The 21,714-nt window shown below is 36.3% G+C and overlaps 1 protein-coding gene and 1 non-coding gene across 10 annotated transcripts in view; both read left to right on the top strand.

The window, feature by feature from the left end:
- The window catches only part of ARFIP1 (ADP ribosylation factor interacting protein 1), a 129,752-nt gene that overhangs the window by 66,752 nt on the left and 41,286 nt on the right, over positions 1–21,714 (top strand). For 6 of the 9 annotated variants that reach the window (XM_058721149.1, XM_058721154.1, XM_058721151.1 and 3 more), the window contains 4 exons: positions 1,562–1,670; positions 8,229–8,324; positions 9,914–10,026; positions 18,753–18,974. In XM_058721149.1, coding sequence (XP_058577132.1) covers positions 1,562–1,670; positions 8,229–8,324; positions 9,914–10,026; positions 18,753–18,974 — 540 coding nt within the window. The remainder of the gene's footprint in view (positions 1–1,561; positions 1,671–8,228; positions 8,325–9,913; positions 10,027–18,752; positions 18,975–21,714) is intronic. The other 3 variants (XM_058721153.1, XM_058721152.1, XM_058721156.1) reach the window with 2 other exon arrangements.
- On the top strand, positions 14,613–14,721 carry LOC131508162 (U6 spliceosomal RNA). The gene has a single exon (XR_009259873.1). It is a non-coding gene; the product is annotated as a U6 spliceosomal RNA (small nuclear RNA).

Raw genomic sequence — 21,714 nt, 5'->3', positions numbered from 1 at the left:
ACGGACTTGAGAGAAAGAGTCGAAGATAACTCCTAAGATTTTGGTGGTAGAGATGCTGTTTAACGGAAAGGAGGGAAAATAAAGATGCCATTATTTTGTTTTGTCTGTTGGGCATTGGGGATTTACTGTGGAATCAGTCAGTTTGAGACATACCAAGTTTGAAATGCCTACTTAATATCCAAGTTGAAATAAAAGTATGTGATCAGATATATAGGAGTTAAAGAGGGAGGCCCAGGTAAGACACCTAAATTTGGGAGTTGTCAATGTATAGATGGTTTTCAAAGCCAGAAGAATCAATACAGTCACCCAAGAAGAGACTATAGGAGAAGAAGTCCTCTGACTGAACCCTGGGATGCTCCAGAATTTGGAGGAGATGAGGAGGAATCCGCAAAGGAGACAATAGAACATAACAGATGTTGTATGAGGAATATCAGGAGTATCTGAAGCTAGCTGAGATGTTGAAAGTACCACAGGAGAGGACAGTTACTTGTGTCAAATTACCTGTTTGATAAATGGTAAATGATAAATTTGATCAATCAAATGTTTGATGAGATGAGAATCGACCTCATTATTTATTAATTCATGGCCCATCACACCAATCAAATAATTGCCTAGACAAAATTAATGAGCTTCTCAAGAAAATCCCTCTCAACAACATGCCAGTTATGAGAGATTGTATCTGTTAAATTTTGACTTTGCCAATTAGAAAATTCAAAACGTTAGTTCTGAGTTTTCAAATTATAACTACATTATATGTGATATGGTACTGTATTAAAGATTTCAAAAGACATATTTATGTTTTAGTGCATCATTTGTCATTATCGTGGGAAACCAGTGGAATCCATTCATAGACTGATTATGAAAATTGGGTAATTCCTCATATCCAAGCCAGACGAAATAAAGAAATTTTGGACATCTGTATTTCTTGGCTTTCTCTCTCTCTTTTTTTTTTAAACTGTAAGACTGAATGTGGAATGTTGTATTTGTTACAGCTAGCTTCCAATTATAAGCCAGTCTGCAGTTGGATTGACTAATGTCAGTATTTAACATAAAATGAATAGCAGAAGATTTCTTTTTCCCCACCCTGATTGAAATCCAAGAAGCCTTGCTTATTACCTAGATAACCTTGAAATCAAAGGAAAATTAATATTGCAAGTGAATGATTTATTTATATTGACCAGGCTCATGATTGTATTAGACATCAGTTAGTTTTTACATAATAGTGACTTTTTAGTCATCTTAATTCTGTCCTTTAAAATGATTTTTCTGATGTATCAGTAGCTTAGAAATTTGAAAATTGAATTTTTGATATCTGCCTGTTGCTTAATTCTAGAATAACAAATATTTTGTATTTGACATTCACTATACCTCTTAATAGCAAATCTTGCTGAATTTGCTGCTGGTTATACATCATTATAGAATGCTACGACAGCATGAGAGAATACCACATATAGAGAAAAAGATAGTTGAAGATGTGATTAAAAGGGCACCATTATGCTGAACTGCTACATGGTGTGAGATTTTTTATGAAGATTTTCTCTTTTATTCAAATGTTGCCAAGGATCTGAAGCGTTCATTACCAGCTGGACTTGGTCTCTCAGAAACCCAAATTACATCTCATGGCTTTGACAATACCAAAGAGGGGGTTATTGAAGCAGGAGCATTTCAAGGTAAGAGCCCATGTATTTTTAAAGATGGCTGGGGTGGAGGATGGGAGAAGTGCATCAAAAGCAACCTTCATTTATAAACCATAGTAAAGTCATTTAATTCTGTGACAAAACACTGATTTTATAAGCATAATCTGTTTCTCTTCAATTTAAACAATCTAGGAATTGTCTTAGTAGTCTTCTTTATATAAATAAATCAATATGCATAATTTCACTGATTATTAAAGGATTGGTTTTAGAATATTAAAATACTCAAAAAGTTATATCCAAAATGCAGATTTAAACTATTTTAGCTTTTAACTACAGAATTTATAGCAATAAGTCAATGTTTTGTATAAGTACATATTTCCTGTTTCAAAGCAATTAGAAAAATAACTTTTATTTTTCCTATTATACATTCCATATAAGAGGTCTCCAAAACCACCCTCAGAGTCAGTAATTTGCTAAGAGTACTCACAGGACTCCGTACATAGTCATGACTATGATTATTACAAGGAAAGTATACCAAGCACAAGTAGCAAAGGCAAAGGATGCCTGAGGCAGAGTCTGGCAAAACTGGGCATAAACTTGCAAGGGTCTTCTCCCAGTGCAGTCACACAGGACATGAGTCGGCAGTCATTGATTATGCTTAATTCCCCTAGCAGATTGTGACAACGTGTACGAAACGTTGCTAACCAGGGAAGCTCAGGAAAGACTGAGTGCTCAGTGTTTTTATTGGAGATTGCTTGCATAGGCACCCTCTGCCTAGCATGTACCAAGATTCCAGACTCCTAGAAGAAAAAAAGGCGTTTAGCATAAACCACATTGTTTGTATAAATAGTTTAGGCAGAGTGAGCCAGTCTTAACCATTCGAGGAATGGAGGGAATTGTCCCCCCGCCTCAAAAAAAGTTTCCGAATGCCAACCAAGGGCCAATCTTGTAAGCTGGTCTTTTTAAGGATAAACAGACCTGCCATGTTAACTGTTTTCTACACCCATTTCATGTATATAAAGAAAAAGGTGATGTGCTTTTAATACTCTTCCCTATGATAACCTTTTTCAAGTGTTTTTTTCATTTTCACATGAGTGAAAGTAAAACCATGTAAACATTTGGATGTAAAAAATGGATTGTTTTCTTGACAGAGCTATAGTTAAAAATAGTAGCTACATTCGATGTTCAGTGAAATATATTTTAATACTTCATTATAATTTCATAAAATGAAAAAATTCTCGGCATCTTTGTAATCCTTAGCCCTCTTGTAGATAAATAGTATTCTATATTTTTATTATACTAATAGCTAGTACTTTATTGAAAAACAACTTCTGTTTTGAAATATATTCTTTCCTAAATGGGTCCTGAAAATAAGCATTTAGAAGAATCCAGAATAACAACCTCTACTCTAGGCTGTAAAGTGAATGGACTATCTAAGTGGTTTTTTTTCATCCTTATATTCAGAGAAATAAAACCGTAGAAAGGGAGCATATGTGTCCATATCTCAGTAGTCATTATGTAGCATTCTGGCATTCTTATCTAGGTTATCTAGGGGATAACTTTGATTTTGAAAGGGTTGACTGAGTGCCTAAAATTATGAGTACTTAAAGATAAAAGGCTTATTTTATGTAATGTGACCAGTTTTGGACCAGTCACCAATTTTCAAATTTAAATGTCAATAGAGAGGGGCGCCTGGGTGGCTCAGTCGGTTAAGCGTCCGATTTCGGCTCAGGTCACGATCTCGCGGTCCGTGAGTTCGAGCCCCGCGTCGGGCTCTGGGCTGACAGCTCAGAGCCTGGAGCCTGCTTCAGATTCTGTGTCTCCCTCTCGTTCTGACCCTCCCCCATTCATGCTCTGTCTCTCTCTGTTTCAAAAATAAATAAAACATTAAAAAAAATTTTTTTTTAAATAAATGTCAATAGAGAATTAAAAAATACTTTAAAAATAATTTTATTTATTTATTTATTTATTTATTTATTTATTTATTTATTTGAGACAGAGAGAGACAGAGCGTGAGCAGGAGAGGAGCAGAGAGAGAGGAAGACACAGAATTTGAAACAGGTTCCAGGCTCTGACGTGTCAGCACAGAGCCCGACACGGGGCTCGAACTCACAAACTGCGAGATCATGACCTGAGCCGAAGTCGGACGCTCAACCGACTGAGCCACCCAGGCGCCCCCCCAAAAAAATTTTTTTAATGTTCATTTATTTATTTTGAGAGAGAGCAAGGGGAGGGCCAAAGAGAGAAGAGAGGGAGAATCCCAAGCAGGCTCCACGCTGTCAGCGTAAAGCCGGACGCGGGCTTGAACTCACGAACTGTGAGATCATGACCTGAGCCACTCAGGCACCCCCCAGAATACTTTTACTATTAAGGTGTTTTAAGTATTCCCAATGAAATTATTTAACTGACGTTTGGGTTAATCTCTTTTCCCTTAAGTAGAAAAATATTATACAAGGATTGAAATTGACCATTATAAACTGTTGAGTGTAAGCATGGAAATGCTGATCAGTTTCACTTTCTTATTGATACATACTAGTCCTTCAGATTGGAATAAAAAATATGTTTCCTGATAATGGCAATAATGTATGTCTCTTTGAATTGACTTTATTAAAACATTTTTTAAAATAAACTACATTGTTGATGTGTATATTAAAAAGATAATCATTCTACCATATGCAGATTAATTAAGCACTTACAAGAAAGTTGTAGTTTTTGTTTTCTGGGTTTTTTTTTTAAAGAAAGTTGTTGTTTGGGGCGCCTGGGTGGCTCAATCGGTTAAGTGTCTGGCTTTTAATATCAGTGCGGGTCATGATCTCATGGTTCAGTTTGTAAGATCTGGCTCTGTGTTGATAGTGTGGAGTCTGCTTGGGATTCTCTCTCTCCCTCCCCCACCTCTCTGCCCCTCCCCTGCTCTCTCCAGTGCTCTGTCTCTCTCAAAATAAATAAATAAACTTTAAAAAAAAAAGCTGTAGTTTTTGTTTTTTTGAGAGAGAGTGACAGAGAGAGACAGTGTTAGTGGGGTAGGGGCAGAGAGAGAGGGAGACACAGAATCTGAAGCAGGCTACAGACTCTGAGCTGTCAGCACAGAGCCCAGCACGGCTCAAACCCATGAACTGTGAGATCACTGACCTGAGCCTAAGTTGGACACTTAACCCACTGAATCACCCAGGCACCTCAAGTTGTAGTTGTTTTAAGTCCCTTGTTTGTGTTTTTGTTTTTGTTTTGTTTTGTTAATGTTTATTTTTGAGAGAGAGAGAGAGAGAGACAGAGCACAGGAGGGATAGAGGGGGGGGGGGGACACCACAGAATCCGAAACAAGCCCCAGGCTCTGAGCTGTCAGCACAGAGCCTGACATGGGGCTCGAACCCACAAACCATGAGATCAGGACCTGAGCTGAAGTCACACGCTTAATCAACCCCTACCAAGCCACCCTCGCTCCCCTAAGTGTACTTGTTTTAAGGTATTTACAGATAAATTGGAATGAGAAAAAGTAACATGATTAAAACTTCTGAAATAGATCTTATGAAAAAAACGTTAAAGGAGTTGGGGCTGTTTTTTTAGCTCTCTGGAAAAATGACTGAATGATAACAATGACTTTATTACTTGAATGATAACAATGACTTTATTACTTGAATAGTTGCTCCAAGAAAAGTATTAACCATTTACTTTTCCATCTCTAGAGCAAATTTAGGAGAAATGATACTTAAGTTTAGCCTAACAACAATTATTGAAATCTACCTAACAAATACATTGCAAAATTAATAACAAGGAAATTATAAATAAATCAAAGCTCATGAAAGTGAAGTATACTTGGTACCTAGTTTTGTTTTAATGGGGTATCGATCATTACATACATATATTCATATTCCTAGAGTTCTGTTGTTGAAGTGAAATGGAGCTAATTCCCCAAATTTAGTCCCATTAGCAAGATTTTTGCTTTTTAAGAATTATTTTTTATTGGATAGTGAATGATTTTAGTAGCTAACTTCATCTAAATTAGTGGTTTAAAGGGTTGAAGTTACATAGAAATGATAATTTGAAGATAAAGAATATTGAAGATACAGAGAAGTGATAATTACCCTTGAAAGTAAAATGAGAAGGCTGAAGTACCCAGTTACCGGGGCACCATAGCTTTGGCTATCTTAGTTTGCAAAGTTCTGTATCATTTGTTGCATATATTATACACATCTCCTTTTGTGTCATGGGATTATTTCTTATGCAAGGTTAATAAACAGTAATAACCAGAACAACGGAGCTCTGTTCAGGGATCAAGAAATGGAACTACAGTAGTTGTCTTTTATTTAACGCTTGCTTCTATGATAGAAACCTTTGTGCCTTGGAGAGTAGAGATAGTCTTTGTTTAAAATGGTGATTGGATTGGATAACCTATTTAAATGCCTTCTAACTCAACAAGTAACTTATGGATCAGTGTTTCCTGTATTGAATTTAATAATGGAGATTTTTATGGTGTGAATTCAGAACATCTGAGTCTCCGATAAGCTGTTTTAACCCCTCTGGGTTTTCTTCTGTGGTTTAATGTCAGAGTTAGTTGATTTCTGTCATTCCTTCTAGTTTTAAATTTTATGGTTCGGCAGATTTAAAGAGATAAATATCTCTCACTTTGAAGGGTAATGCTAGTCTATTTCGATCTATTGTTTGGATTTTAATGTTAGATCTAGTTCATTTTAAGGTTTTCTTATTATTAAAAGTGGTGACTGTTTCTCCATCAGATCTTAGTATATCTGGAATATAACCAGTTATTACTAACTCTAAGTAAAGAAATTTGATCTTGATTTCTGTACTATTAGAAAATTTTAATTATAAATTTGATTGATTTCTAGAGAACTGGAAGAGAGTATAGCTGAAATAAAAGATGCTTATGGGTGTTAAAATATTTTCAACTGAATACTGAAGGACATTAATAATTTTTCAGCTTTCAATTATCATTCCCTTAAAGATGTACGACCTTCAGACTTTAAAATAAAGAAAGCAGTTGAAGTTATAAGTTTTCTTTGGTTTAATACTGGACATTATCAACAATGTTGGATAGTCCGTTTTCTCACTTTGCAGATAACTAAGGCTCAGAGACATTAACTAATTTGCTAACATATTCCTGATACTATGTGGTAAATAGAGCCAGAATTTCAAACACAGAGTTAAGAATTTAAAATTCAGTTGTGTTTGATTAAAATACTATTTTTTTTTTCCCTTCAGTTCTCAAACTTGGTTGAGTTAGAGAATAATCTGAGTGGCTTTTAAAAAACTATAGATGCCTAATGCACAACATGGTGACTATAGTTAATAATACTGTACTAGAAACTTGAAATTTGCTAATAGAATAGATCTCAAATGTTCTCACTAGACAAGAGAAAGCAAAAGAGGTGATAGGTGTATTAGTTTGTGTGGTAATCGTTTCACAGCGTATACACATATCAAAACGTCACATTGTGCACCTTAAATATATATTTAAATTTTATTTGTTTAATAAATAAAAACAATTAAATGAAAAAATTAATACTATCCAAAAAAACCCCAAAAAACAAAAACCTTACAGATGCCCACTGATGACCAGTAGATGCGGTGGAGTGTCACAGCTATGCTTTAAAAGCTCCATTCTGGGGCGCCTGGGTGGCGCAGTCGGTTAAGCGTCCGACTTCAGCCAGGTCACGATCTCGCGGTCCGTGAGTTCGAGCCCCGCGTCAGGCTCTGGGCTGATGGCTCGGAGCCTGGAGCCTGTTTCCGATTCTGTGTCTCCCTCTCTCTCTGCCCCTCCCCTGTTCATGCTCTGTCTCTCTCTGTCCAAAAATAAATAAAAAACGTTGAAAAAAAAATTTTTTTTTAAAAAATAAAAGCTCCATTCTTATGATTAGCTAGAATAGCACTTTATATCAGCACTTCTCAAGCATCAGAATGCATACAAATCACGTAAGGATCTTATGAAAATGCAGATTCTAGTTCAGTAGGTCTAGGGCGGGACCTGAGTTTTTGCATTTTCAATGACCTTTCAGGTGAAATAATTGATATAGGTCCCTTGCATCCATAGTATGAATAGCAGTGATCTACACTATGTGCTATTGGATTTATGATGTAAAATTTTAGGCTATAATTCCTGTGAAGGCTGTGATTCATTCACATTTTTGTGAATTTTAGTTATAATTTTGATACATTTTTACATACCTTTGGATTTTTACTTAAAGAGCTTTCCTTCGAATGTAGGAGTAACGATGTACAAAATATTTCCTTAAGCTTTAAATCGTTCAACTATGGAACTTTAACCACATTCTGTTAAGTGATTTGGAAATAGCAGAACCCAGGTAAAGTCCTGATTTTGCGAGGTCTTGCCAAGTTTCTTCCTATAGCTCTGTGTATTGTTTGGTTTCAACAGTTGCATGAAAAGTTTCTACAAGAACTCAGCCTGGTAGCACCCATTTATTGTTAGTCCATTCTTGCAAGAAAGCAAACTATATTAATTCCAATTTTTAATCCTCATTTTTGAGTATTTTAACGGAAATGTCATTAAACCTATATTCAAAGTGTACAACATGTGGAGGAGGAAAAGAGTTTTCACAGTTAAATGTCTACCCTTTTCAGGTTCCCCGGCACCACCATTGCCATCTGTTATGTCTCCTAGCAGGGTGGCAGCTAGTCGCCTGGCTCAACAAGGAAGTGATTTAGTTGTTCCTGCAGGTATTCTCTGCACTCACTGATTGGATAAAGCCCTTCTTGCTCCTTCTGAAACTAAACTAATTCACTCAGTTTCATAATCCCTTGCTTTATATTCTTAGGTGTGTGTAATTCTGGCTTTTGTGGTGGCTGCTTTTTTTCTTTTTTTTCTTTTTTTAACAATAATGTAAATAATCTTTTCTAGCCATCCCTATCTTTCTGGCTTTTCAAAGTTATTAACTATCTTAAACCTGAAATTTAATTCCCTTTGATTTAAAAACATGGTAAAATTTGATTCATTTTAAATCATGTTTTCTTTGCTCTATAAAATGTAGATTCACTTATTTGATCCTCTCCGCTTTGCAGCTCTACTCTGTTTTCAGTTCAACAAAAAAGGAGCCTTCAACAATTGGGTTGTTCATTATTTGGAATGGGTCAAGTGGAAAATGTTGTGTCTTCCTATTTTCAACCACAGCTTACAAATAGCTTGCAGATTGCAACAAAAGAATATGTAATTTACCAGTTATTGCCAGTGAAAAACACTTGGGAAAAATGCATTTCTTTGCATTGAATTTGTTCTATACTTTAATATGCTCAATTGTACAAACAGGAAAAAGTTGAAGTACATATTTCTTTTAACATATGAAACTTTAACATTCTGTATTTTATTTCCATGAGGATTTTGTACATCTTGCATGTATTTGATTTTGCATACCGTTCTTGATCTGAGGTTGTGGTAAAGTTGTGGCAAAGGCTGGTCTGACTATAAGAGTAAGTCAGAAAAGAAATTTTTGCTGACTCTGAGTTTAAAACCATTTTTAAGAACTTTTTCTCTTTTCCTTGTTTCATTGTTCTCTTTAAATTATGAAAATTTTTATTCTAAGTCATTAGTATCTTAAGCATTTAACTATTTTTTTTCTATGAAAAACATTTTATTATAGGAACTATTTAGGTGCAGAGTTGCTTTTATGTCATAATTTCTTAGCTGTTGTAGCAATACATTGTCAGGGCTTTATACTGTATTAATTATGGCTTTTTGCAGGAGGGTGGGTGGTCTCTTGAGAAAAAAAGGAGGTACAATGTAGACCTTGTTTTAGCCTAGCCTTTCATACTGGTGGTAAGATATTTTTAATGACTATTTGAAATTTGGATTATATTTTTAAATCCTCCAAAATTATAGTAACATTCTGTTGTTGCTCTGTTCTTCATAGTATGATGAAAGGAGATCACTGTGAAGAGTTCATAGCCTTCCAGATTTTTACTGGCACAGTTTTTTTAGGGTCATGAGGCTATAAGAGTAATTGTCAAAATTTTGTTTTCTAGAAGTAAAGAGCTTACTTAGAAAAGAAGTTTGGTTACAACATTTTTTTTTTTTTTTTTTTTTTTTTAAGACAGGCAAGCCACATAACATTTGCATTTAATGGACAGAAATGTTTTTTAAGTGTTTGGAAATTATTCTCAATGATTCCAGGAAATTTGAGTTCTTCACTTTGTCAAAACCTTTTTATTTTTAAATGCATAACTAGTTTAACTTGAATAAGCATCAGTGGTTTGGTTTTTTACTTACTTGTCTTTATCTGGTTTGTGTTTTGTCTTTTGTTATGATCATGCAGGTGGCCAGAGAACACAGACCAAAGGTGGACCAGTTATTCTAGCAGATGAAATAAAAAATCCTGCAATGGAAAAGTTAGAGCTTGTTAGAAAATGGAGTCTGAACACCTACAAGGTTGGTTTGTTTGTTTGTTTGTTTGTTAATGTTTCCACCCTAACTGGCTCTAAGAATTTTCATTTGTATGTTATTCAAATTAGTGTTTTGCAAATGTATGAATATATAGGAGAGAATGATGCCATCTAAACATAAAAATACAGTTAGAAGATGAAGCATTTTGTTTTATTAATCTTTGTTTGCATAGTTGTAGTTTAAATAGTAGCAAAAGAGTAAAGTTACCAAAATGCTTATTAATTGATACATAATTGAAGAAGAAATATATTGCCTTAGAACACATTTAGCTGTAGAACTGCTGTAGATATGTCTGTCCCTACCTCCTCTTTTTGATACTTTATGGAACTGAATTGCAAAAGAGATACATTCATTATCCAGAGTTGGCATTCACTGATCTTATTATAATGACTGAGCATTAACTGTACATGTAGCATCAGTTTGCAAGTGAGTTGGACTTCAAAAGTTTATTGATGTTGTTAGTTGCATTGCTTCAGAGTAATTGGTGACTCTTTTTCTTATGACCTCTGTGAAACAATAAGCAGATTATTTAATCTATAGAATTTTTGATGTATTACAAAGAGCTCAAACCCCAAATCCACTTTAGTACCTTTGAATCTTAACAGGGACAAGACAGTAGAATTTAAAGAACAGTTAAGTGAATGAAAGCCCTAGCTATTCAAGTTAGAGCACTGGCCATAAAACCCTATGTTTGTGAATTGTTTGTGGGTGTAGTGGTTTGCAAATCAAGGATTGCCTGTTATATTTTTATACAGAGCACATGTCTCTTATGTGTCTTCTCAAGAGTAACATGGAAGTGAGTTTATTCTTTCAGTTAATACTTTTTTTTACATTTTTAAAAATGTTTTATTTTTGAGAAAGAGAGCGTGCATACAAGGGAGAGGGGCAGAGAAAGAGGGAGACAGAATCCCAAGCAGGTGCCAGGCTCTGCACTATTAGCACAGAGCCTGAAGCGGGGCTCAAACTCACGAACTGCGAGATCATGACCTGAACCGAAGCTGGACACTCAACCGACTGCACCACCCAGGTGCCCTTCGTGGTTAATACTTTTAAAATATGATCTGAAATCATCTACAAAAGTACAGGTTCTCTTAAGATGATAAAAGTACCCTGAAACATGCTCATGAATCTTTCTAAAAATTATTTAGTGTTTGTTAGAGAACAGAAATAGACAGAAATTAAAGGCAGAAATCATGCAGGAACTGAAGTCCAAGAAAGAGAAGATCAAAGTCATGGCTAGAATCAAGTTACTCAAAAGTAAAATGGATGGCAAGCACAGTCCTAAATCAACCAAATCAAAATCTTATCCTTGAAGGATTATTGAAATGACAGTGCATGCCCAGTATAGCTCACAATTTGGAATGAAAAGGTAAAAAAGCCGCAAGAACAGAGTCAAAGAGACCCAATGTGGTCATTACACTTTGAGGTTCTTTTAGTTGAGAGGCATATGCCAGCCCAGACACACTGGGCTATAAATTCCATTAAACTCACATGACTTCGGGGCACCTGGGTGGCTCAGTCAGTTGAACGTCCCACTCTTGATTTCTGCTCAGGTCACGATCCCACGGTTCAAGAGATTGAACTCTGTATTGGGCTTTGCGCTGACAGTTTATTTAAGTTTAAATACACTTAAAAATTTTTTTAAATAAAAAGAATAATTGTATAAGTTAGAACTTTCTTTTTCTCTTCTATTTATTTTTGAGAGAGAGAGAGAGAGAGCACAAATGGGGGAAGAGCAGAGAGGGAGACACAGAACCCGAAACAGGCTCCAGGCTCTGAGCTGTCAGCACAGAGAACAGCGCGGGGCTCAAACTCAACAGACCATGAGATCATGACCTGAGCCGAAGTCGGACGCTTTACTGACTAAGCCACTCAGGTTCCCCAATTTTTTTTTTTCCAATTTTTTTAAAAAGTAAGCTGTAGGCCTGACATGGGGCTTGAACTCAGGACCCCAAGATCAAGAGTCTCATGCTCTACTGACTAAGCCAGCCAGGCACCCCTCTCTTCTGATTGACACTACAATATCCCAATTAAGCTTTTTTTTTTTTTAAATGTTTTTTATGTATTTTGAGAAAGAGAGAGCATGCATGTACTGGAGCGGGGGAGAGGCAGAAAGAGAGGCAGAGAGAAAATCCCAAGCAGACTCTGCACTGTCAGTACAGAGCCCAACCTAGGAGTCAAACCCACAAACCGTGAGATCATGACCTGAGCCAAAACCAAAAGTCAGGTGCTTAACTGACTGAGTCACCCAGGTACCCCTCCTGATTAAGCTTTGATGAAAAAAAAATGCAGTTAAAAACTGAAAAACTTTTCAGTGTTTTCAGTTTTCAGTTAAAAACTCCTTCATTTAGTATTATGCTATGTGTGCAACATTTTAAAGGCTGGTCAGTTTCATTAACATAAACTTTTATAAAAAGGCTGAATGTGGTATGTCAATATAAGAGGTAAATATGGAGTCTTAATGATTCAACTCAGATTAGTGTAGAAGTAAAAGACAAAACAAGGGGGACAGATAATAAACATATAGGAAAACAAGATAAAGAGCAAGGGAAACGTGAACTAAAGGACGCAAGAGAGGAAGGCTCAAATGAACAAAAATCTTAAATTTTGTAATTTGTAACTACTAGAACTTTGTTCAGAAATAGGACCTGTATTTTTTTTTAAGCTTGTAGTGTTTTAATTTAATTTTTTTAAGTAATCTCTACAGCCAACGTGGGGCTTGAGCTCATGATACCAAGATGAAGAGTTCCATTCTCTACCAACTGAGCCAGCCAGGCACCGCTAAGGCCTGTATTCTTTAGGTTTCAAAATGTGTGAATATAGAATGTTCCTATTTAGAGGCAAATTTCATGAATAAATGAACAAAGGAATGGCTGAATAAATAAGTTTAATAAATAAATGAAACCCAGTCTGGTATGAAAGATGAATAAGTTCAATGAAAGGGAGCAAAAAGAGGAATTCCAAGCAGCAGGCAAATATAGCCTCATGAACAAAGTTGTAGACATGTGAGAAAGCATGGTTTGGGAAATCTCTGGATAACTGGCATCACTGGATCCTTGAGTGGGAGAGAAAAGCAGTAGGAGATAAACTTGGGAAGGCAGATGGGTCTGATTCATGCCATTCTAAAGACAGTGGAGATCAACTGAGCAATTTTAAGCAAGAGTGAACCATATTACACATCAAGCAGAGTAGAATATGCAGTGTAAGAGATTTTGTCAAGAAGCTATTAGAGTAGGGGCGCCTGGGTGGCTCAGTCGGTTATGTGTCTGCTCTTGGTGTCAGCTCTGGTCATGATCTCACAGTTTGTGAGTTCGAGCCCTACGTCAGGTTTTGCGCTGACAGAGCAAAGCCTGCTTGGTACTCTCTCTCTCTCTCTCTCTCTCTCTCTCTCTGTGCCCTTCCCCCCTCAAAATAGATAAACTTTAATTTTTTTTTTAGTGTTTGTTGATTTTTGAGAGAGAATGTGAACCAGGGGAGGGGCAGAGAGAGAGAGGGAGACTGAGGATCCAAAGTGGGCTCAGCACTGACATCACAGAGCCCAATGCAGGGCTCGAACTCACGAACTGTGAGCTCATGACCTGAGCCAAAGTCAGACGCTTAACCGACTGAGCCACCCAGGCACCCCTAAATAAACTTTAATTTTAAAAAAGAAGCTGTTACAGTAATGTGAGAGAGTAATTAAGACATGGACTGTGGCTGTGAAGACTGGAACGGAGAAAAGGGGATAAAGTCAAACAATTTTAAGGAGGCAGAATCTACTTAATGACAAAGAAGATTTTAGTTTTGTATTTTTTTATTTTTAGAGAAAGAGAGCATGAGCAGAGAGGGGCAAAGGGAGAGAGAGAGTCCCAAGCAGGCTCCATGCTCAGCACAGAGCCTGACACGGGGCTCGATCCCACGACCCGGGGATCATGACCTGAGCTGAAATCAGAAGTTGGACGCTCAACCAACTGAGCCACCCAGGTGCCTCTGTGAAAGATTTCAGACCATATTTTAAAAGTATTAACTGAAAGAATAAATTCACTTCTGTGTCACTCTTGAGAAGACGCATAAGAGACGTGTGCTCTGTATAAAAATACAGACTATTCCTGATTTGCAAACCACTACAGCCACAAACAGTTCACAAATAGAGTGTTATGGCCAGTGCTCTAAGTTGAGCAGCTAGAGCTTTCATCCACTTAACTCTTCTTTAAATTCTACTGTCTTGGCCCTGTTAAGATTTGAAGGTACTAAGTGGATTTGGGGCTTGAGCTATTTGTGATACATTAATCACCGAAAGGCTTTCCGTCAACAAGAATATTTAGCACTTCCTTTATTGGTTGTTAATTTGGGCTCTAAGACCAGGCTGGTGGTTTAAACCAAATCTATAATGGGAACAAATGTAAGTTTAGGCCCTGAATATAAGTATTCTTAAGTATTATTTTAATCTACCTGATTTTATTCATAAAATTTGAATCCAAAGTTTATTTATGTTCTTACTTATTCTCATCTGCAGGAATAGTAGTGAATAGTGAACTCTGGTTTATCCCTTTTGTTTTTGTATTTTCCTAGTAGAGAATAGAGTATTTTTAGTGCTTGCTTCAGCAGCACATATACTAAAAAATTGGAACGATGCAGAGAAGATTAGCATGGCCCCTGTGCAAGGATGACACACAAATTTGTGAAGCATTCCATATTTCTGGGGATGGGTGAAATAGGTGAAGGGGATTAAGAGTACACTTACCTTGATGAGCACTGAGTAATATGGAAGTGTCGAATCACTGTATTGTACACCTGAAACTAATGTAACACCATATGTTAACTGTATTAGAATTAAAATAAAATAAATCTTACTTTAGGGGCGCCTGGGTGACTCCGTTGGTTAAAAGTCTGACTCTTGATTTTGGCGCAGGTCATGATCTCACAGTTATGGGATCAAGCCCTACATCGGGCTGACAGCGTGGAGCCTGCTTGGGAGTCTCTCTCTGCCCCTCCCCCTGCCAAATAAAGAAACTTAAAAAAAAAAAAAAAAGAATTAAAAAATAAATTTTAACTTACTATTATTTTTTTAAAGATTTTATTTTTGGGGCGCCTGGGTGGCGCAGTCGGTTAAGCGTCCGACCAGCCAGGTCACGATCTCGCGGTCCGTGAGTTCAAGCCCCGCGTCAGGCTCTGGGCTGATGGCTCGGAGCCTGGAGCCTGTTTCCGATTCTGTGTCTCCCTCTCTCTCTGCCCCTCCCCCGTTCATGCTCTGTCTCTCTCTGTCCCAAAAATAAATAAAAAATGTTGAAAAAAAAAAATTAAAAAAAAAAAAAAAAAAGATTTTATTTTTAACTAATCTCTACACCTAATGTGGGGCTCAAACTCACAGCCATGAGATCAAGAGTTGCACATTCTACCAAAAGAGCCAGATGCCCCCCAAGATAAAATAAAGGTAAAAAAAATTTTTTTTTAAAGAATAGACTAGGGGCACCTGCCTGGCTCAGTCAGTGGATGAGCCAGCATGCAGTTCTTAGTCTCAGGGTTGTAAGTTTGAGCCCTATGTTGGGTGTAGAGATTTTTTACTTAAAAATTAAAAAATCTTAAAAAAGAAAAGAATAGAGTACTTTTAGAAGTCCATCTTATTATTATTTTTATTTATTTAAGAATAATCTCGGTTTCAGCATTCAGAGCTGTTTGGCATGTTTCACAAACATTAATAAATACTTTTTTTAAATGTTTAAGAATTTGCCATCAGTATTCACACCTCAAATTAATCTTTGTTGCCTTTAAGCCAGTATCTTTTAAACTTTCATTCCTGTTTTTCTTGTCATATTGCCTTATTCATTTACTGGTTAACCTATTTCCCCTGTTCAATTTCTAGTATTTTCTTTTATGGTCCCTACTTCCCTATCCTTCACCATTAATAACTCTTTTAGTGTCTGTCAGCTTATACCATGAAATTATTCTTTTGATAGTATTTAAGTGTTTTTATTCACTTTTTGGTTTTACAGAAAAAGCTCTTGGTGCTATTTAAATACTCAGAGTACACAGTGACTATCTTGTAAATTCATGACCTGTATGACAATGATTCACAGTATTTTGTATACTGTTTATCACTTTATTATATTCACCCTCCCCCAAGTAGGAGATCTACATAGAGCAGTAATTTACTTTTGCTTCTTTCTGTCCCTTTAATCTTGCTCCTTTTGTCTCATTATCTTAATGGATTCTTAATTTATAAGTATGGAAAACTGAATGGGACTGCCAGCTCATTGTAATTCATCTGCATTTTCAGGAATGTAGGCTATCTGAAGTACTCTCACTTCCAGGTTACTTAGATTGTCCTTAAGGTTGTACGTTATCCATATTAGAATACAAGGTTGGAAAGTTCCATTTCAACACTTGTTTCCAGTGTCAAGATTTAACATGCTTCATAATCACTGTCACCTTATGCTTCTTGCTGCCCTGGCTTCCTGGAAACAAAAAACATTCCCTCATTAAACCTTTGACCCTGCTGTCTGCTTATAGCTGTTATTTCTGAGGAAAAATGGCCACTCAGACAACAGTAGACATTTCTTTCATTTTGTCCAGTCTACCAAGCTTCTTCAATGAATTCTGGCTTCTTGACTTTGAACAGACTGTTTTATCTGGGTTGCTGTGGAAGGCACCACATGCTTTGGCTTTCAAATGGAGTAAATGTGTGTGATGATATTGCACAGGGAAATAAATCTGTTTTGTGTGGGTGAATGCAATGGTATATCTCCTTTATCTCGTTACCATTTCAGGTAGTATTTCTTGCTGATGTTTCCCTCATAAAAATGACAAGTCTGCAGTTAAGCTTTTCTCTGGATATGATTTTAATCTCCTGAGTGTGTGTTTGTATGTTTTCCTTAGAAATAGTTTTATCTCTCTTCTGTGGGTTTGACCTCTCACCTTTCCTATCACTTTCCGTATAGTTAATTTCTCTACCTTAAAAAAAAAAACAAAACAAAAAAAAAACTCCTTTATTTTTAAAGGTTTATTCACAAAGATCCTTAATTGGGGTGTGAGGGTGGCTCCGTTGGTTAAGCATCCAACTCTTGATTTTGGCCTAGGTCATGATTTCATGGTTTGTGAGATCAAGTCTCACATTGGCCTCTGCACTGACAGCAGAGCCTGCTTCGGATCCTCTCTCTCCCTCTCTCTCTCTCTCTTTCTCTCTCTCTCTCTGCCCCTCCTCTGCTCGTGCTCTCTCTCTCAAAATAAATGAATAAACTTAAAAAAAAAAAAAAAGATCCTCAGTTGATGAGAACAGAGAATATGTCAGGGAATTCATTTCAATTTTAAATAGAAAAGTATGAGTAGTACATAATATACTGACATTAGTAGGATAAATATAGATTTATATGTATTGACAAGGAAAAGTCTCAAGATACTTGTTCATAGGAAAAATATTGAGGATATTATGTATAGCGTAGCCTGGTCTCATGTTTACTTGACAAATATCACATATGTGAGTATAGAGGTTTACAGAAGAGTTTAGACTATGTAAATAGCAGTTTTCTGTTATTTAGGGGGATTCAAGGAAGAGAAAATTCAACTTTTATTTCATTCATTATGTTAATTTTTGGAGTAGATATTAGTTCTATAACCAAAACTTTGAAAGACGTGATAAAAGAGCAAATTTGTAAAATTTAAAAATGACAATATTTATTTATTACTTTTTTAGAATATTTTTGTTAACTTTAAATGATGAAAAGCTTATTAGTGCCCTATACGGTTAGTTACTCTTATATTATTGAGTAGTGAAGTTGTTTATAATTTTTTTATTGCTAACAAAAATTTCCTGTATTATTATTTCTGGGTTAGGACACAATAATATCATAATTTAATACTATTCTTTCTGAATAAAGTAAAAGAATCCAGGAATCTCTAATCTCTACCTCTTTCTCTTCCTCCTTCCCTTCCCCAACCCCTGTTTCTCTCTCTTTCTACCCCTTTCTCTCTCCTCATTCTTTCCCACCTCCACCTCTTTATTCTTTCTCCTTCCTGTCTTCCCTTCATTCCTCCTATTCACACACATACACACAGCTAGTTTAAGAGGAAGATTGAAGGAAGAAAAGCATTTGAAACAAACAGGAGAGTAGAATTTTGGTATGCTTATTATTCCTCTATTAACAACCCAGTAATATTCTTAAGTCACTGCCAAGGATCTCAGTTGTTGTAAATAATCTACCCAAGTACACTAAGCCCGAAATAGGATTATGAGAGAGAGCTTATCTAGCAGTATATAAATTAGCTCTCTAAGTCTTAAAACTTCTTCTGATTAGTGGGACGCCTGGATGGCTCAGTTGGTTAAGCGTCCGACTTCGGCTCGGGTCATGATCTCACAGTTTGTGGGTTTGGGCTCCGTGTCGGGCTCTGTGCTGACAGCTCGGAGCGTGGAGCCTGCTTCGGCTTCTGTGTCTCCCTCTCTTTCTCTCCCCTTCCCTGCTCGTGCTCTGTCTGTCAAAAATAAATTTAAAAAACATTAAAAAAAAAAAACTTGCTCTGATTAGTAATAGTAGATATTACTGGTAAGTTTATTTGAGTCTGAGTGAACTTCTAAGTGGACTGATAGTTTTCAGTTTTTTTAAGGGTAGCTTGTTTGAAGCCAAAAATGCTATATGCCAAATGCTCTAGCATTAGTACTTTGGATCCTATATTACTCTTTTCTCTTTTGTTCTTTTTTTTTTTTTCTTCCTAAACAAAGTGCATCTTTCCACTTTTAGTGTACTCGACAAATTATCTCTGAGAAGCTAGGCCGTGGATCAAGAACTGTGGACCTTGAACTGGAAGCTCAGATTGATATATTAAGAGATAACAAGAAAAAATATGAAAACATTTTAAGACTGGCTCAGACACTGTCGACCCAGCTTTTCCAGATGGTGCATACCCAAAGGCAACTTGGAGATGCATTTGCTGACCTGAGTTTGAAGTCCCTAGAACTCCATGTAAGATTATTTTAAATAACTATTGGAGAGTGTGGAGGAGGAGAACGGCAATAGTATTCCAAGATATAATTTGTTATGTTTCTGATTTGCTTAACTCTTAATAAAACTGGAATCTTGAGGTGTTCTTTCAAGATATTTTATATGATTTTTAATAAGGCCCAAGTGACCGGAGATGTCAGCTGGAGGTTTCAGGGGAAGGGAACTTGGTTAGAGGAAAGGAAAAGGAAAATACTCAACCTGCTTGAATCTAGAATCATAGCTCTGTGTATGTGAGCATGGATAAAAAGTAAATTCAGGTACCTATTGAAAATCTCTTACCAGTTGTCCAAGTCTCTTGAACAAATAGTAACGTGCTTGACTGGATTCATAATATACTTTTACTGACTCATTAATAGGAATTGTGAATTTTAGAAATTAAGAATTTTAGAATAATTTTGAAATCATTTTTCTGTATATATCCCTATAAGCATTCAGCAGAGAATTCCTAAGAATTTCTTAAGATATATGAAGTGTTTTCTTTGATGTCTTTTTTTTTTTCCTCACCTGGAGCCAAAAGGTGCAAAATCCCTTTCCTACAGACATCTAACTTGAAGAGTTAGATAATTTAGAGCATTAAGACATTTGATAATATCTACAGTCTTGCAAAAGAAAGTTTGGCTAGACATGGCAATATATATCATAATAGCGAAGAATACTGAGATTCAATTCTGAGTCATTAGATAGACAAAAATAGCTAATCGAATATTTGGGAAGCTGATTAATCATAACAGCTGCAATTATTGGGTGTCCACAATTTCACTGTAATGATCTGGGTGCTTTATAGCCATTATATCATATAATTTATGTAGCAAGACTGCAAGAAATGTTATCCCCATTTTATAGATGAGGAAACTGAAGCCAAGAGAGGTTAGGTAATTTTTATAAGATCACAAAACAAATAAGAGGTAGAGCTTAAAATTGTATTTTATATATAGAATTTATTTGTATTTTATACATATGGACACACACGTATTTATTTTGTTTTGTTTAGTAGCCAAGGCCATGTACAGACAGGCCAGGAGGGGGCACCTCTGGGTGGAGCTCACCTATGCATGTGCACAGGAAGGAGCTACCAGGCCTGTCTATGTTTCTCAGTGGCCTTTTGGCTGTCCCTTGTAAGTAGAATATTTAGAGGGTCTGTGATCTAGAGAAAAGCCCCCACAGTGTGGAAGGAGGTAGCCAGGGTATAGGATCTGCAGAAGTGCTGCAACAGTGTTCTCAGTGTTCTCAGTAATGCTACATTCAGTAGACCCTGTTAATTATAGTAGTTAACACGGATTAGGAGTTTACTATGTGCCGAATACTGTTCTAAGTGGTTTATCTATGTATTAGCTCATTTAATGCTCTGTCTTAGCTAGTAAGAGGTACCTTTGATATCTTTTCTAGATGTCAGATCCTTTTGTTTTTGTTGTTTTTATAGAACTGAGAGGTTAATCCTCAGTATTCACGTCCATTGGACCCAGTTTGAGTTTTTGAGTTTTTTTTTTTTAACGTTTATTCATCTTTGAGAGACAGAGACAGCGTGAGCAGGAGAGGGGCAGAGAGAGAGAGAGAGGGAGACACAGAATCAGAAGCAGGCTCCAGACTCTGAGCTGTCAACACAGAGCCTGACGCGGGACTCGAACTCAGGAACTGCAAGATGATGACCTGAGCCAAAGTCGAACACTCAACTGACTGAGCCACCCAGGCGCCCCGAGTTTCTTGGTTTTTTTTTTTTTAAGTAGGCTTCATGCCCAGTGCAGAGCCCAGTGAGGGGCCTGAACTTGACCCTGAGATCAAGACCTGAGCTGAGATCAAGAATCGGATGCTTAACTCAGTTAAGCCACTGAGGTGCCTCTAATTTTTGAATTTCTTATTTGAACATTTCTAACCCTTTGCAAGGATTGATATTTTATGAGTTTTAGTCCAGTGAGAAAATGTACTTATTCCTTTTTTTTTTTTTTTTTAACAGAATACAACTTTTTATCTTACAACTACCATATGGGTCCATTGGAAATCAAAGACACAGAATGGGATCTTAATGATCATATTTTGCTACTTAAAACATTTTGCTATTTCATCATCTTAGGAATTATTTCATCATTACTCATCAGTTATTTCCAACCATGTTAAAAATTACCAAGATGATAAGAAAATAAAAGAATGATAGCATTGCCTAGAAAAAGTGAAATAGATAAGTATTCTTTGTGTTTCCAAAATGAAATCTGAAGAAACTGTTTCTGTAGTTTTTTTTTTAATGTTTATGCAACATAGTTGAAAATGTAGAAATTTTCCTTTTTTTCCCATAATGGCAAAGAGAAGATACTACCAGAGGAAGATATTTCACAATTACTAGACAAATCAGAAGATGACTGCAAAGAGACAGCAGCAAAGATACTCAACGGTGATGACAAAATAGATAATACAAGTGAAATCTCAGTTTATGAGTCTTCTGATGATGAGATACTAGATGAGTTTTCTTAAATTCAAGAGCCAGTGAGTTTTTAAGGACAAAAAGGAAATGTGGTACTATATTAGTCCAGTTCTCTACACAAACAGAACCAATAGGATATGTAGATATGTAGAAAGATGTATTTTAAGAGATTGGTTCACAGCACTATGGAGCGTTGGTACATCTAAAACCTGTAGGGTAGGCTGGCCGACTGGAGACTCAAGGAATGTGAGTTGCAGTTTGAGTCCGAAGGCAGTCTGTTAGCAGAAT

Source organism: Neofelis nebulosa, chromosome 3 (assembly GCF_028018385.1).
Source record: "Neofelis nebulosa isolate mNeoNeb1 chromosome 3, mNeoNeb1.pri, whole genome shotgun sequence".
Lineage (NCBI taxonomy): Eukaryota > Metazoa > Chordata > Mammalia > Carnivora > Felidae > Neofelis > Neofelis nebulosa.
This window is presented reverse-complemented; position numbering and strand designations above follow the sequence as displayed.